The following is an 18,531-nucleotide window of genomic DNA, read 5'->3' on the forward strand; positions in this document are numbered from 1 at the left end:
GATATTTTCCTATTTATTGTGTATCATTTGTTTTAGCCTGTCTACTTCTCTTTTTTTCCCCCTTTTTTTTGTCCTAAGAGAGCTGAATGACATTAGTCGTTCACACATTTATCACCACTTATGACCTTCAGGCATTGCAGCATTGCAATGCATCTCCTCAGCCCCGGAGACTGAGTGGGCCATCATAACTTGTCCATCCACTCCTTAGAATTTCTAATTAATTTAAAATTTTCTGTCCATAGCTTCAAAGTCTGCAAAGCCCTGGGCTCATAATAACTAAAGACTAACTAAACCAAAGGGAGGAAGGAGATGATTAACAGCCATGGTCTTCTTGTGCAGTAATACTCTGTAACAGGGGTACCACATGTCTGTGCAGCACATCGAATTTTCAGAGCGCATCATAAATCTTGTCACCTTTCACTTTTTTGCAATACACATTTCTTCTTGAACTGCCTTCTCCAACATACACGTGCATGTTTTGTATCAGCCAATTAACATCGAATTCCGTTGAACAGCTTTTGGATACATTAAAATGAGGATTGTTGCTCTGATCCTGCATGTTTTAAAGGAACCTCTCCAGGAAGGTAAATCCCATAAAGATCCAAGCAGTACGGCATGAAAATATTCAGCTATTAAAAAGCTGCTGGGTTGCTCACAGACAAGGAAATTATTTTATTTTTCCACATAATTTGATGACATTATAGCCTCAAGAGAGATGAATAAACATCCTTTCTGACATCTTTCTAGATGCCTGTTGTGCAGGTACATTACCTTGGGACTGGACAGTGAAAGTCTCTCCCACGAGGAGTTCATCTGGAAGTCTGCTGTGGTCACAGCAGCATTGCTTTCCATTTTACAGACGTGAGGCAAGGTTCCTCCTTTAGTCTCTGCTGTGTAACCTCATCTGAAGCCCTTTCAATTACAGAGCTCGAGATGCTAGATAGCGATGTGGGCTCCTCATAAGCCAGGAAGGACACAGGGTCTGGCCTGACAGCTATAACAGCTGTAGTCCTACAATCAGAAGTTGTAAGAATTTGGTAATAAGGTTGCTCTGCTCTTAGGACTACATAGTGCGTTTACTTATAAAATTAATTGGAACAAACTGGAAAAGCTGCACGTAATTGGGTTCAGTTGGCATTATGAGACAACTGGCACTGGGGGCCTGAATGTGGAACACCTGGGGAGGTGGTGGGACAGCGGGGTGGGGATGTTGGTGACAAGCTCTGGATCTGCCTCAGCGCAGACAGCAGGGAGCTTCAGGCGTGCTGGGAGCGTGCGTGCTTTGCCTCGGAGGCCAAATTAACATTAATCAAAAGAGCGTGCTTCACAGAACTTAATACCTCCTGAGGGGGGTCCTCATTACGAATTCTCTACTTTTTATGGAAATTAATATTTTTAAAGCATGGTGTGACAGAGAGGCAGGGCCTGAACTCCTGCGAAGAATTCACACCAAAGCTGCTTCCCCCCACTGCCACCGCCGTGCCTTTCAGACCTGATTCAGCAAGTTTGGGTCCCTCTCACCCTGCTGGCAACAACTCAAGTTGGAACCTACTCCTACTTTTGTCATAAAGTGTCCCCACAATGTCTGCTCCTGGATTAGCTTTATCCTCTCCACCTGGAAAGCTTTTTTATTCTATATCTCCTCAGGAACAGAGGCAGGCCTTGGGGTGGGGCGCTGCAAGCAGAGGACCAGTGACAAATGGTGTCCCTTGGGGATCTGTCTTGGTACTGGCGCTTTTGAATATCTTCATCAATGACATAAATGATGGGATTGAGTGCACCCTCAGCAAGTTTGCAGATGACACCAAGCTGAGTGGTTGATACCAAAGAAGAAGAAATGTCATCCAAAGGAACCTGGACAGGCTGGAGAAGCAGGCCAGTGTGAACCTAATGATGTTCAACAAGTCCAAGTGCAAGGTGCTGCACCTGGGTCGGGGCAATCCCAGACATGAGCACAGACTGGGAGAAGAACTCATTGAGAGCAGCCCAGCAGAGAAGGACTTGGGGCTTCTGGTGGATGAAAAACTTGACACGAGCCAGCAGTGCGTGCCTGCAGCCCAGAAGGCCAGCTGCGTCCTGGGCTGCACCAACAGAGGGGTGGGCAGCGGGTGGAGATTGTCCTTCTCTACTCAGCCCTTGTGAGGCCCCACCTGGAGCACTGCATCCAGCTTTGGGGCCCCCAGCACAAGAAGGACGTGGGGCTGTTAGAGCGAGTCCAGAGGAGGGCTGCAAAGACAGTCAGAGGGCTGGAGCACCTCTCCTGTGAAGAAAGGCTGGGAGAGCTGGGAATGTTAAGCCTGGAAAAGAGAAGGCTCCTGGGAGACCTTGTTGCAGCCTTTCAGTACTTAAAGGGGCCTTATAAAAAGGTTGGAGAGGAACTCTTTACTCGAGTAGATAATGGTAGGACAATGGGGGATAGTCTTAAACTAAAAGAGGATAGATTTAGATTAGACATTAGGTAGAAATTCTTCACTGTAAGGTTAGTGAGGCACTGGCACAGGCTGCCCAGAGAAGCTGTGGATGCCCCATCCCTGGAGGTGCTCAAGGCCAGGCTGGATGGGGCCTTGGCTAATCTGATCTAGTGGGTGACATCCCTGCCCATGGCAGGGGCATTGGAGTTAGATGGTCTTTAAGGTCCCTTCCAACCCAAGCCATTCTATGATTCTGTGATACTCATGAAGTTACATTTTCCTCCTAGATCAAGCCATTATGGTACAGCATAGCCACTCCATAGCATCAGCTGTCATTAAAAACAGCTAACCCCCAGGCAGTGGGAGTGCTCAATATTGTCAAATGCTAGATATAAATTGTTTGTTGTTTAGAAACTGCTCCTTGGGATTTCTTATCAGATATTGTCTGTTATGCTTTGTATAGGAAAAAAAAAAAAAAAAAGAAAAAAAAACATGCACAGCTTAGCCTGTCTGTACCAGACCTGGTGTTTCTTGAATACTACCCAGTGAGAAAGTGCCTTGCAAAACATTCATGATTTTGTATGGATTTACATGATTAAAGCTGATTCATTGTAAAATTACATGTTGTTCATTCTGGAGCCCTGGCTGGGCTGGCTGGGCTTTGCCAAAAAAACGACTGCTTTTGGAGATCTGGATCTCCCAGTCTCCCTAGCTTGCCTGTTTACAATTTTTCTGACTGGCTGAACATGGTAGGATTAATCATAATGGATGCATCTTTAAAAACTACTTCCCACAACTGAATTATAGTTCTTATAACTATAGAGTTGCAGGATATATATCCCAACAGCTTGGAGACTCTCAGAATGACAAAAACCTTGATGGTCTTGAGCTGTGTTTGAAGGGAAGCTGCTTAGATTGAAGATTAGATGACCTCCAGGGACAGAGAATTCTTCAAACCTAGCATGAAGATTGCAAGGATTTAGTCTTAACTTCAGAAAGATGTGTCATCCCTAGCAGATAGAAATTAATATATTGTTCTCCTTGACCCTCCTTTCTTTACTACTGTTCTTCATACATCTACTCACCATCTGTCCATCTATCTTAACAAAAAAAAATAAAAAATATGTATTATTTTACATTTTCTATTAAAGCAATATATTGTAAAGCAAATGCCATCTCCCAGGAAGCAAGTAAGAGAACAAGGAACATATTACAGATTTTAATCATGATTAATACTTTCCAGTCATGCCTCAAGCAAATTCTGTGATGAAAGGTGGTAAGAATCCAAAGACAGTAAGTCTATTAACATTTCAGATGAGTTTTGGAAATCAGTTAGGTACATTATTATGAAAATCCTGTCTCACTATGTGATACATTTCTCGGTGGCACTTGTTGCTGCTTGCTACAGTATCAGGTCCTAAATGTCAAAAGCTCAGTGTGGAGGTACAGGATTAGGTAGGTCTGTTCCCGTGACTCACTGTTTGCAGCATCTGTATTAACAGTCTATGTAACATTAAAAGGAAATATCGTGTTGTATGATTTCATTTAAAAAGGAATAGTTGCATAATTCATCAGTTATTAGTGCTTTTGTAAAGTGTACAAGGTGTTAAAATTACTCTAAGGACATAGGCTCATGTTTGTAGTATGTACATGCGTGTTCATTAGATGATATAGACTTGAGTGGCACCAGAGCTTGGTCTTCAGGATTCTCCGTCTGAATCAGTGGACCCAGGAACATGTCTGAACTCCCTAGCTGAGATACATGTCCCTGCCCCATTCCATGCTTGCATCAAGATGAGAGTCAGAACACCACCATCCCTTCTGCTCTGTGTGCCTCAGTTTTCTGTAAAGCACACAGCCCCAGAAGTTGCTGTAGTGCACCTTCTAAGGGCTGAAGCCACCAGACACATCAGAATACAAACTTTCACTCGATTTAGATAGTGGTTCTGTGACTGAAAGCTACTGAAAGTCTGATCCTTTTTACAGCTGCAAGATTAGGTTATCATCTCATTCCGATTGCCAAGAGACATTCCAAATGTAAGTTGTTGTTCTACCTAAGCTCAGGAGGGCAAGGTGTTGGAAATATTAATAGAGCTCTCATTATCTTCTAACAAAGATTTCTCGTGTTCGTACTAATTTATAGATTTCAGTAGCAAAAGCTCCTAATGGTTCTGTGGACAAAAAGGAATTATGTACTAACATGTACTTTAATTTAATAGCATTAACTCTAGTAAAAGCAATTTTTTGAAATTTTACCCTTAAGCTGTAGCCTCTCTGGTCTACTATTGCATATTCTGTTTTAAAGAAATGTACTGGTTTCTGGTTTTAAAATACGTTTAGCTCTCACTAACAGAGTGTTTGGACATCTGCCAATTCCACTTTGGAATTTAAACTGATAAAGAGGGTAGCCAACAAGTAGGTGCATATTTGTTATAAATCCAGGGATAGGCTTTGTCATCTTAGATAAGAAGAGAGAGCTATTGTTTGTATGTCTTCTTCTAGCTTGTAACTAGAGAAACCCAAATAGAAGAAAAGTCTTTTTCTGTTGAAGTTTTAGTTTTTAAAATGTTATTTTAAACTTTGGTTTTCAGCTCACAACACAAAACTGATTTTAATATGGATTCATTAAATTGAAAGCATTAAATTGCATAATAAAGAGTTCCGTTTTAAAAATGACATCAGCAAATGTATTCCTTGCATTTTTCAAGTGTTCTTTGTACAAATAAGCAAAAAGCACAAAAAGCAGATTAGAGTCTCAATGCAATGAGAAATACATTGATTCTTCTCTGATTCTTCTTAGAAAACTTTGCATTCTGTCAGTAGTTAGGGTTTGACATGCAAACAAGCATACACAAAAGGTTGACTTTTGACTTTAGAGAAAACTATATGAACATTTATGCTTCAGTCTTCTGATCAGTAATCTGGAGTGATCAAACTTTAGGAGGAGGGACCTTGTGGGTATTGAAATATTCTTTGTCTGCAGTTAGATGATAAAGTTCAATAAGTGCAGTTTGCATATGGCTTGAAAAGTTTTTTTTCTCGGTTCACTCATATGTAGTTTGTATCACTGACATTTAGTGAATTGTGGCTTGCAGTAGAAACGAGGAATGTTACCTCTTAACTATAAAATAACTGTGTCACATATGCAGTAAGCATGAAACACACAGTGGGCTAATGGGACTAGTTACTGATGATGCTGAAAGCTAAATAACCATTAGTATTAAATCTTATGAATAGACTCTTGTCTTTCATCTTACCTCTTCAACCAGATAAAAGACACAGAGGCTATTTAGATGTCATAAGAATAGTTTGTTGAAATCCCTCTGGACTTAAAAAAAAATCTCTCTTCATGTTGCTTAGTGTTTTGTTGCGTTCAAAGAAATGCCAGTATGCTAGTGCTGAAAGAAGAATAGAGCAGAAATCCAGCATTATGTGTGGTTTTAGGCTTGTTAAAGATGCTGTTGAGTTGAAAAAATGTGCATCCTTTTTCTGCAGAAATCTCTTCGTCAGATTTAGAAAATGTAGAAAAAATGAAGAACACTGAAGATTGGCAAGAAGCCTTCTAAGACCATATAATAATAGAATACTGTGAAAGTTTGTGTTTTTCTAGTTTTATTTATAGTTTTTAAATGACTGTAACAAATTAGAAATGCCTGACTAAAAACTTTTTTTTACAGAGATGTTAACTTTATTTAAAGCCCCTATTCACCTAAGCATAAGGCCTTTTAAAGATTTAACTAGCAACATTCTCAGTTCTAATAATAAAATACACCAAAGGTGGTTGTAAATTGTACTCAGCTTTCATACCGAATATTTAGAAGCAGTGCATATACACAGTGTAACCAATTGATGTGAAAGAAGTATTCAGCTTTGAAATTCTTGTGTGATAGCTTTGGGAACAGTAATTAAATTACAAGCATCTCTTGTGAAATTCTCGTTCAAATAAATATTTCCAGATTCCTTGTGAATAGATAGTAATAATCAAATTTTTTATTTTTTTTTTTTTTTTTTAGGGAACAGAACTGGAAAGCTGTGATGTTAATACCATCTTGTTGGTACATTTCTTTGGAAAAGAAGGAAAGGAAAAACTTCGCTATTCTGAGTTTTTCAGGTATTTTTTCAACTAGGCCAGCCTAACAGCAACCAGTCCTGTTCCTACCCCTTTACTTTGCACCAACACTGGCATTAATCTGACCCCACACTGATTTGGATCAGAAAGTTAAGCGGGTAATAATCAGGAGACTATTCATGATTTTGCATGATTAAATTTCTGGTTTATCTCGTTGAATCAGCTGTCTGCAGGAGAAGTTGAATGCTGTGGTGGACTCAAAAGCAGCAGTGGGGCTGGAGGCCGTGAGGGTTGAGACTACCATTCTAGGCAGCTCTGCAATGGCATAGTGTAAGACAGTATGAGTCATGTGTATTTTACTTCTTCTTGATCACATCACCAGTGTCTGCTAATCAATTACACTTTACCAAGTTGAGATGTTCCCCATCCCATTACAGCCGTCATGGAACGATACAGGCAATTTCTCTGCTTGCTTCAAATTCCAACTTTTGTCGAAACTTTCCTTTTTTTCTCATCCTTTGAAATACTTTTGCAAGGGGATAATGCAGATAGATACTTTGTGACACGTCAGAACTCGGAATTAAGGCAGATGGTAAACAGAACATCAGATAGAAACTTCAGTGGCATATCAAGTGTCCATTACTGCTGGAAAGAGCATTGTATGTCAGTCTATTTCACTGTAAGCTTTGCAAAATCAGTTCAGAGAAAGTTTTAAGAATGGGGTAGGAAATCATACAGTTTATGCACCATGCACGTGTCAGAAAGATGCTGTAATACTTGTCTACATCAGAGTACAAAATTCTGCTGTAGTTGGTTCCAACTAGAAAACCCATCTGGGTATCAGCTATTAGTGTTATATTGAAGGAGATCCTTCTTTCAGTGTTTATTTAAGTCAGTAATGATGACCACCACTTACACAGCATCACAACTTAACGCTCCGTTACTTGGGAGATCAATTGCTACTTCTAGTATGAACTCAAGACACATCTTGCTGTGTGAACTTGGGCCCAGAATCCAAATGCACACTTTGAGATAAATACAACTTTTAAATAACTAAATACCTGTGTGAATCTTAACACACATCTTGAACAAAATATCAAGAGAACATTATCTACATTAGTATTATCTTTTCTACAAAAATAATTGGACATTTACAGACTGTGAATGTAAACTGGGATAAATGTTTATTTGAATTTTCAGAATCAGTGGAATCTTTGTCATCCCTCTTAAAAAATGATATTCTTGCAATCAGTAAATGTTTGGGGAAAAACAGAGTGAAAAAGGAAGAGTGACAGTTTTCCTAAGTCTAAAGAGTGTTCCACTCCATTGGCTCAGGCACATACCAGCCTTTAAATAAACAGCCTTTCTCTTTTGAAGGCCTCAACTCAATAGGAATCTTAGTAAAATAAGTTCAAGATGCCTATAGATCCCTTCTCTATAAATGCCATAGATCCTCTCAGTGAAACAAAAGGATGAGAGCACCAGTTAAAGGTTGTGTTTGCATATACAGTGTAAACTGAAATGCCTCAGGTTTTAGATAAAATCCTACACTGACCCAATGAGGTATTACATTGATAAAACTATGTACCTAGTACATTCAGAACGTGTAGGTTAAAGACCTTTGCCTACCACACAGATAGAGGCCTGTAATCAAAATCAAACTCCCACATCTTGCTCTTAAATTCTGTGGGATAAGTGTAAGGTTTAATGCAGGTAATTTTTCAACAGTGGCAGTTATTTTTTCATAGAGTTGGAATGTGCCTCTTTATCACTGCATAGACACTCCATCTCAGTTGCAACATGACAGTGAAGTTTGTTTAACACACAGAAAGGTGAATAAAAGGATCAGTGTCTTTTTAACCTGTGTGAAGATATCACTTTTCACATGATTTTATTTGCAAGTAAATCAAGCACATCATTTCTGGGTTCCTATTGTTCAGAGAAAAAGTGATTTCTATCTGATGGCCTCTCATAACATTTTACCTTACGCGGGAAGCTATTGTTGGCTGTTTGATCAAAGTGCCACACTGTTTTTAGAAGAGATGACTGATGAGCTGTACAGACATAGATCATTGTCAAAAGCAGAAAATAATGATGGTAAATGCTTTTATCATTTTCCAAGTTCTTGCCTAGAAAGCTTTTCCATTGATCAGTGTAGTACCTAGTAGAAAGTAGGGGTGATTAGATTTGATTAGGACACACTAAAACTTGTCACATTAGTTAAATACACAGATATTGCAGTGCTGTAGAGTCACACAGGTTTGAAACTTGGGGGGAAAAAAAGGAAAAAAAAAAGCAGGAATGCTCTCTTTGTAAAATTTCACTGTACTTATACAGGAATTCAGAAAGCTGAGACTAGTGTTCTCACCTCATTACTTACATGTATATTCCTTATGCTCCCTATTCAGTTTGGCTGACTTAAAAAAAAAAATCCTTTTGTAAGTGTGCAACCATCTGTATCTACACTTTCACCAGTGATGTCCAACCCTTTCAGCCCACAGTTCAAACATTTAAAAAATGTTGGACAGCGACAGTCAATATTTCAGGGTAGTTAATTTGCCTTGTTCTCATTTCTTTGTACTCAAATGGCACAAAGAAAATGAAAACTGCATCTTCAGGCAGTGTGGTGCTCAAGCAAGCCACCTCTTGTGCCTTCCATGCCACAGCCCCAAATACAGGAGGCACATTGACTATAGAGGGGGAAAATGGTTAACAATGCCTTCTGCGTTTCTCTCCAGCTGGTACATGATTCTTTAGAAATCATAGTTAGGGGATACACACAAGGACAGTCCTCAAGCTGCTTTTTTACTGGACATAAAGAATGAGACCATGAAACAATATCAGATCATTTTCCAACTTTTCTTGGGCTGCTATGAGCGTGGATGTAAAAAAGTAATCTTTCCTTACATACTTTGTGATACCAGTCAAGCTCTTTTCTTGCTATTGTACAGAACAGTCATAGTGGGTTTTTGAGACACAAATAATTTTCAGTCTTTTCCTTCCAAAAATGTTTCACTTGTCCTTTAAATTCCAGCTATATTGTATGTATTGTTTTTTATTCTGAGAAGAAAATTACTTACTTTTTTTAGGTCTAGCAAGTATTTCTTCTTGACAGCCACCGTGGTTTTTTTTTCTGAAAAAGTCCCTTACTGATCTTATTTAAGTATGTCTAATCCCAAATAAAAGAGGAGACAGTAATTCACTCCCTAAATAGTTTATGACTGCTATGATTTTTTCCTGTAATCTGTCCCCAAGCAAGCTTAAATCTGTCACAGTCTCCTTTAAGGAAGAAAAGAAAAAGTGGAGAGAGTATGGAAAGATTATTCAAAATTGTTCTAATCAGGGTTTGGGTGTGGGGTGGGGTTTTTGTTTGTTTGTTTCTTTTTTGGGGGGTAGCTTATGAAAAACTGCTTTTCAGTACGGTTAAACAATTACCATCAAACAGTCATATAATGAAAATTAATGTTTTAAATCCACCTCATGTCATTTTCTTACCTGATTTGTTGCTTCCAAACCTCTCATCAAATAATAGAATTTTGCACTAGAAATGTTCTTTAATCATTGTTTCTTCTTTACTTTCTTCTTTAGCTCAAAAGTCACTGTTTGTACAGCCATACAGAGAACATGCCTTTCCCTCTCACCTGTCCTGTTTCTCTTTCTTTCAGTGCTTTGAAATTCCTTTGTACATTTCATTTGAAACCCTTCATTTAAGAAACCAGAATGATCTAGACTGAACCACGCTTCTAGGGCTGAAATTTATTTGTGCCAATGCATGGAGGCAGAATCTTACAAGTAGCATCATCAACCAGTGGTGCTTTTGCTGTGGTGATGGTTTGCACATTTCCAATGATTTTCATCTAGCATTTGGAAATGCTTTAACAAAAATACAATTATCATTGTCTCTTTATTCGTCTCAGTACCTATGCTTGTATCTATGTGTGTATGTATGGCTATAGGCCCCTAATTCATGTAGAGATTACATGTCATGCAGCCAGAATCAGACAGTGAGAAAGGGGAAGGGATGAGAACAAAATCTGGCTTTCTGGTTTTATATTCCTGTCACAGCTGAATCTGAGTATTTCCCAAATATTTAGTAATAAAGCTGAGAAGAATCTGTTTCTTCCATTCCTATATACTTATCAAACAAATCACTTGATTAGGTTCTACAGAGTGCTTCTAAATGAAAATGAGTAGTTTTGTTATGTTTGATTTGGAAACACTGAGAACACTAAATCAAAGGGTGTTTTGCCCATAATTCTGAAAATGGTGAAATTGATTAACTGTCTTACCTCTTGCAAAGCTGAATTTATAAGTGTGTGTTTAAATGTTCTGTGAAGGTTAATGGTCAAGCCCTTATTAGATTTTCCATATTCTGTTCTGGAAAAGTCATATTTGCAAAAAAAAGGCAGCCTTGCAGCTCTTGTAGCAGTCCTTTATTGCAGAGAGGGTTATCAAGTCTCCAACATGACTTCAGCGTCTGAAGAGGAGCCAAAATAAAGTACAAATGCTAGGGTGGTGTACTCACCTCTATCTTTGTTGTCAAGTTTTCTTCTTGCAAAACCGTGCCACAAGCACTGGTCAGTTCTACGTTAGAGTATTGAAGCTCTGTACAGACTTTGAATTCAGATCAAGAGGTATAGGAAGGAAAACTTACCCTAACCCTTCCTTTTGCTTTTCATTCTACTACTTTGTGTGCCATAAGGAAGCTAGCACTTCATTGCAACATCTCAGGTTGGAGAGAGAATAGCTGCATTCTTGAGGTCTCCCCACTTTTATTACATTTTCACTTCTATTAAGGCTGAGTTGCCAAAGTCTTGAGAGACTCCCTCTTTCTATAGATCTGTAAAGCACGTTACAGAATGTGGGCTAAATGCTGATAAGGTTTCTGGATGCTGTTGCAACATGATAACAAATTTGGCCATTGGCCTTCAACGTGGGTGTTTCAGAGAGTGTGGATAAAACAGCCTGTCATAAAGAAAGTACTGTCTGTTCCCTGCCTTTTCCCCATCTTACAAATTTATGATTTACCTTTTCTTTTCATTATTTAGAAACAGGACTTGCTTTTCTTTTCAAGCTACTGCAGTGTAAGAGTATTTCCAGTGTAGTTATTCTTGAATTGAAGAGCACATCTAAGATCAGAATCCTTTTCCGTCTTCCTTCAAAGTCCACAGCCATTGACTTTAGGAAAGCAGGAATTTCATCAATATGCTTGTTCTTCCCAATATCTGAAGAAATTTTGAAGGAATTTTTAGCTGAAACTTGCCACACCGTGATCCAGAAGATAAAAAAGCAAGTATCCCTAGTGGTGTCTTGGCATATAAGCATCAGGTTTTACTTCCTAACCAGAAAGTTATTTTTAATAAATTTTAATAACTTTCTCTTTAAAAAACTCATTAGGATTTTTAACTCTCACATCTGGGAATAAGAGTGACCTAGAATACTGATGCGATGATTCATGGTATTTTAATTTTTGTAATATGGGAGACTATCACGTTTAAATTTTAAATTACACATTTCAGCTGCTGCTCCAAGTAGCATTTGGTACAGCAGGAAATCTTCCCACTCCAGCTTGCCAGGAGCAAGCCTACAAGTTGAAATGAAATACCCATTAATTTTTTTCATACCTAAAGAAGTAATTCCTGCTCCCCTCCCTAATCCGATTGGTGCAGGAAGGGGCACGGCTGTTGTGCAACAGTTGGTGTGCAGTAACGCTGCCTGGAAGCAACCGGAGAGGGTAAGAACCCAGGCCTGAGAAAAGGCAATGGAAAACCCACAGTGAGACAGGAAGATACGGTGCTTCGTTCTCTGTCGGACTAGAAGAGGGTGCAGAAGCAAGCATATGGCAAAAATGCCTCAGCCAAACCCTTCACTCTCCTTGGCTTTGCTGCGCCATTCAGCTGGGTGATGTGTGTGGCTACATAGGCCACCGGCTCCTTCTTTGGCATGTAGGAACACTTGGTCTTTCAGCTGTCCTACCTTGACAGGGAATGGCCAGAGGGTGGGTCACCGAGAGTTTTGTCTTTAAGTAGAACCTGCAAATACAATATTCAGGAAAGATGGAAGAATGTATAGTTAGTCATCACTTGTGGCAACTGACCAGAACAGCTAGTGACCACGAGTTATCTCCCCAAGATAAATACCTTATACTTTTAAGAATAGACCTTATGCCTGTCACAAGGTGTGTCCACATTTCACAGAGTAAAAGACAAGAAAATAAAACACTAAAATGAACACTATCCTGTTTCCCTATATCCATATCTTTGCCATATTTCTGAAAGCGACCTCGTTTTCAGCAGCTGCTCCTTCCCCAGACTGGATGTTACATGGTTTGGAGACGACAGTCACAGCTGCAGGTATTGTTCTGCATGGCCTCTGCTGTGGCTTCCAGCCAAGCAGAAGCCACACGTCCCAGATACTTTCCAGCCAAGCAGAAGCCACACGTCCCAGATACTATCCACTCTCACTTTTGGTGGACACTCCCAGGAGGCAGCAAAGTCAGTCTCTGTTGGACCGACTCCATGGCTGCTCTACAGCAGGTCCTGCCGGCGTGTCAGGGAGGCCCCTGTCCCGCTTACCTGGTCACCGTGAGCAGATGCAGTGGGTTGAAAGAAGTGGTCTGAGGATCAGGGTCTTCAAAACAGAGAGCGGCCAGTTTCTGAAAGGCTGTTGAGGCAATGGTGCTCTGAGTTCCCCCAGCCAAAAAAAAAACTGCTGCTGCTCACGCTGTCGCTCCTCCACCAGCCCATCCTGCACACTGAGGGCACGCACACAGCCCTACAAGCAGCCCTACAACCTTCCTCCAGGTGGTGGGACAGGACTGCTGCTGCCAGCCTGCGCTGGGCCATCTCAGGTTTGCGAGCTGCAAGTGAGCTCCTTCTGGTCCTTAAGACAACAGCGTGAATCTTAAATTCACTTCCAGTGTCAGGCTTTCACTTACCTGCATGTCCAGAGCAGTGAAGCACTTGTTGGCCCTTTATTTGCATGTGCAGCTCTAATTATCAGAGAAGAAAATACAAGAGAGAGATTATGCTGCAGGAGCAGTCTTCAGCTAAACCCTTATAGACTTCACAGAGCTTCAAGCTACTAATTGTCCGAGTGATCTCATTAAAGAACTAAAGATAGCTGTGCAGGCTAAAATGCCTTAATTTCAGGGAAAAGAATTCAAATCCAGTGAGGCCATGCAAACTGATGAGCAAATGAGCCTCTACTGCTCTTTGCTACACAGACCCTTGGCTGTCCTCTTCTCCAACTAATTGCTTTGTCCCAATATAGAAGTATTTCATTCCCCCCGTCAGTAATTTTTGCAACTCAATAAAGCACTGTTCTTTTGATGTAATGAAAGGATTCTGGCAGGCATGGTTGTGTTTTTAACGTTTATGTTCACTAAAAAAAAAAGCATTTGAAAAAAAGCATTTGTTTATACATTGCCCCATCTTTAAATGGCTTGCACACTATTTTTTTTCCTTCTCAAAATTCACATCAGGCCAGAAGAAATGATAATGGCCACACAGAGCAAACTGGGGAAACTCGAAGTTATACAGTTCCAGCTTCTGCACCTGCACGTTGTTACTCGTTTCTTGTGTGGCTTTTCTTATTCTCCCTAGAAGAACGGGTGGTTCCTAAAACCCCTAATGTTCACACCGTCCTTTCTCAGACAGCTCTTTTCCTACCTTCCCAAATACCTGCAACATCATTTTCTGTGCTCTTCCAAACCCTCTACATGCCATCTATAATCCTCACTAATCCGTTCTCTCATGAGTGCAGAACCGAGTTGCCAAACCCCCTTTTGCAGTTTGAGGCTTTGCAGTCTGTAAGGCTTTTAGTCATCTTTTCCCATAGTGATGATTTCAAGTTTCCTTTTCTCTTTCACCTCTGTGATTACTGGGGCCTCTTTCTAGGTACTTTCCAACCTTGTCATTCCTCTCTCATTAATATGAATTTTCATAAATCCCGTGTCAGGCCTTTAGCTACCATGTCCTTTTTCACTCATTCGTTATGATACTGCCTCATCGATCATTTTATCTAATTATCTGCACATTTTCAAACATTTCTCTCTGGTGTCTGAACTGTTGTATCTGTACATTATCGTAGCAGCAGAAGTCTCTGTGCGCAGGCTTAGGGAGCACCCTGCTGGTGTCGTTACTGAAATGCAGCGGTGGGAGCAAATCTGCACCCACAGACAGGTGCAGTCAAACCAAAAGCATTTTAAACAACGATGTTGATAGTATCTGTGGTTAGGAGTTAGTCTACTCCTCCTCCCAGGAGTTAGTCTAATGCATTTAGTGTAGTAGTAGTGATACAATGGTGCTGGTATTAACTGCTGGGTAATATTTGTTCACGTTTAGGTTCATGGAAAATCTGCAAACAGAAGTGCAAGAAATGGAATTCATACAGTTTTCCAAGGGTTTGGACGTCATGAGAAAAGAGGACTTTGCGGAGTGGTTGCTGTATTTCACTGATGAGGAAAACAATGAAATTTACTGGCAGAATGTGAAGGACAGATTTGAGGCAGGAGAGGTTGGTACATACGCTATGCTTTGTTTTGCTTCCTCATTTGCATGTACAGGTTTTCATTTGAATACGAGTATCTGAAAATATAATTAGTTTCCAAATGAATTGTGACAGCTTCTGAATCTTATGCAAATAAGAACAATGACAATTTACCAACCGAGAAATGAGAATATTGGCAATGAGTAAGTAATCACAACTAAATAATAGGTCCCACCAAATTTAAGGAAATAGATTTACTGGGGTTTGAATGTATTATTCTATATATATCATCTGAATTCTTTGATTCTTTAGAATATCAGTTTGGAAGAATTCAAGACTTTTTGCAAGTTTACAAACAACCTGGAAGACTTTTCTATTGCCATGCACATGTTTACTGTAGCTAATCGTCCTGTTAAACGGGGTAAGTGCTACTCAGCTTCACCTTACCGTGCTTCATTTATTTCAGCCTACTGTCTGCCTTCTCCGTGTGCTTGTGTAGTGCTATGTAATCATGACAAGAAAAACAATGTAGTAAAGTGTTTTTTAAAACAAAGATTTGGGAAAGTTGCTTCCCATATAATAGAAATAAGGAGCAATGCAACAAAAATTTCATTCAAATACATGCGCTATTTGTTACAATTCTGAGATTGTTACCTGCTTGTTGTACTTGAAAGGCAGCTCTCCTAAGCCATTTGAAAATAGTAACATAAAAACTTCCTGAGGAAAGTTGATGAGACATTAACATTCGTTGAAATAAATAATTGATTGGCTCATTTGAAAAAGGTGAGAGTGATGTGATAAGACAGGAAGAAAAATCAGTATTCTCGAGAGGGAAGCATGAAGATTGTTTAAACCAAAGAAGGCCAAAACTGGGGGGTTTGCAGCTGGTGACTTTCATCACTAGTTAATCCAGCCTTCAGGAAGGGTTTAGTTTCCACAGCCTCTCTAGGCAGCCTATTCAAGTGCTTAACTGTCATGAAGATGTCTTCCCTTGCTGGAGATTACAGTGACTGTGTCTTACCTCCATGCACCCTGGAGAAAAACACAGCTCTGACTTCTCCATAACCCCTTTTAGGTAGTTGAAGGCTGCAGCTAGATCCCCCTTCACACTTCTGTTCTCCTCGGCTCCCTCAGCTCCTCTTCTTTTTTCAGATGCCCCAGTTCCCAACCATGTTCATGGCCCTTCTCTCTTTGGTTTGTCAGTTTGCTTTTGTCTCCTTCTTGTCTGGAAGGAGACAGATTTTATTTGCACAAGATATACAAAGAGTGGAGAAGAAAGAGGATGAATAGTGAGATAATTGTTGTAAGTTAGAGTTTAGCTCACTTCTCTATTATCACATCTTTAAGTGCCAAAGGATGATGAGGCCAATAGGTGATGTTCATTCTGGTGATGTTTCTTTGTAAAAGCTGATTCCTAACCTACAGGCAATTGTGAATTTCTTTATGCTCTGAACCATACTGTGATGGAAAACAGTGTCTGAAGTAACTCATGGATTTTACATGTATACATGTTTAATCCTTTCCTAAATCTCACTTACTAATTCTTATTTTGCATGTGTGTGCATGTCTTTATTCACACACATATGAATATTTATCTAAATATATCAGTCCTTTGGTCCTTCCATTTATTCTAGATTTTTTTTTCTTCCAAGTTCATAGCTCATCTTTTCTCTCTGATAAGATGACCTTTCTCGGTTTGAAGGTTATTATGCTCCAACGTTTCAGAAGATCCATCTCCTTTTCTTCATGTTCTATTCAAAAAACTGCAGTGCCACCTCTAATTTATATTTAGCATAAAGAGCTGAAACAGTTACATTTTTAAAGACAAAATTAAGACTCTACTATAAGCATAACATATTTCACGTTCTTTTTAAATTGTGGTATATCCTTTTACAGACAGATTTTCAACTTAATTATATTTAAGCCGAAGGTAAATGAATCAACTGCATTAACAGAGAAATTGTTCAGAGGTAAAGATGAGAGATGAGTCAGAAGTGATCTTTCCTCTAGTAAGCTTCAAAACTAATCGTATTTATGCCGTTATTTATAAGCAACATTTATCTATGAAAGCAGAACCACAATATTACTATATTTATCATTTAGTGGGACAATTTGCTGCAATGATCTACAATACTACTATAACAGTAGTAACCTCCAGTTCCTCCTTGAAATTCACACATTTGTGATGCCTTCAAAAAATGCATCCAATTCATGAGGTGTGATTGTGTTTGCTGTAATAAACAATAACCCTTTCACTCCTGCTATCTTCTGTTTTATGGCAACCCCAACACATTTTCTTATTTTACGTGAGTCGAAATTCCAAATCTTTATACCACAAGACCAAAAGTGGGGATACTAAATGTTACTGTAATACACTTGGTGTAGTGTAAAGAGAGGCCAAAAAGCTGACGAGGAAAGCAGGTCTCTGGAGAGGTGTGACAGCTTTTTCTGCCCTCAGTCCTCAAAAACTCTTCCATTATAATTCAAGTGAAGGTAGCCTATGTCTTAATAACTCTTATTACTCTTAATAAGTAATAGAGCTACAGGTATATAAAACCATGTGCTGTAAAGAATATGTTAAGTATTTGATGGTGGGTGTTTCTACAGAGTTCCTGAGGGGATTGTTGGAGTATGTTGTGAAATACTGTTCTTCAAGGAGAAGAGTTTTATTATAGAATTAATTCCTTTGAGATAAAGTGATAGTATTCTTTATGGGACTGTAGTGAGGAAAACACTTACCACCTATATACACAGGTGTTATCCAGAAGTATGTAAGTTTTCAGCATTGAGCTACTTCCAGAAAAAGAAAGAAAAGGAAAAAAAAAAAAGAGGAAATAAAAAAAAGAAAAACCACTTGACAAGTACTGCATCTCAAAAGTCTATAATGCGGTTAATAAAGATTGGGAAAAGTTGAAATAAGCTCAAGAATGCATGAACTGAGATTTCCTAATATAGTCCACTAATTCACACGTCCCAAATTCTCCAGTTAAAATAGCTACAAGATTTTGTAAATTGTACAGAATCCTGCAGTTTATGTGCTTTGCAATGTCTTTTCAAGTTCAGTCACCTGTGATGTAATATTATGTCCCTACTAGCTGAGTTCAAGAGAGCAGTGAAGGTGGCAACAGGACAGGAGCTCTCAGATAATGTTCTGGATACCATCTTCAAGATTTTTGACCTGGATGGAGATGACTGCCTCAGTCACAGCGAGTTTCTTGGAGTCCTGAAGAACCGAATTCATCGAGGTTTGAGGGTAAAAAGCCAATATCATCTATTATTCCCCATTACATACTTGTTTATAAATACCAAAGATTATTGTTACAACTTTCTCGTTAACGCTTTATAGAAACACAAGTAAAGATAGTGAATGGAAAGGAATTATATTTTAAACTTAAGACTCCTTATTGCTTATGAATCTGGGAGGACTGCTGCCATCAAGACTAGTTATTATATGTGTGAACTATGGGAGCAGCAGCATTGCTTTACATATTATATTTACACAGTCTGTGAATAAATGTATTTTTTGTGTAAATGCTAAACATGCTCTAACTTCGTCAACAG

The 18,531-nt window shown here is 39.3% G+C and overlaps 1 protein-coding gene across 1 annotated transcript in view; it reads left to right on the plus strand.

Moving 5' to 3' along the window:
• Window positions 1-18,531, plus strand: part of MICU2 (mitochondrial calcium uptake 2) — a 155,656-nt gene that overhangs the window by 133,963 nt on the left and 3,162 nt on the right. The window contains exons 8-11 of the mRNA XM_083833955.1: window positions 6,425-6,522; window positions 14,826-14,997; window positions 15,283-15,391; window positions 18,066-18,223. Coding sequence (XP_083690081.1) covers window positions 6,425-6,522; window positions 14,826-14,997; window positions 15,283-15,391; window positions 18,066-18,223 — 537 coding nt within the window. The remainder of the gene's footprint in view (window positions 1-6,424; window positions 6,523-14,825; window positions 14,998-15,282; window positions 15,392-18,065; window positions 18,224-18,531) is intronic.

Source organism: Anser anser (assembly GCF_964211835.1).
Source record: "Anser anser genome assembly, chromosome: 1".
Lineage (NCBI taxonomy): Eukaryota > Metazoa > Chordata > Aves > Anseriformes > Anatidae > Anser > Anser anser.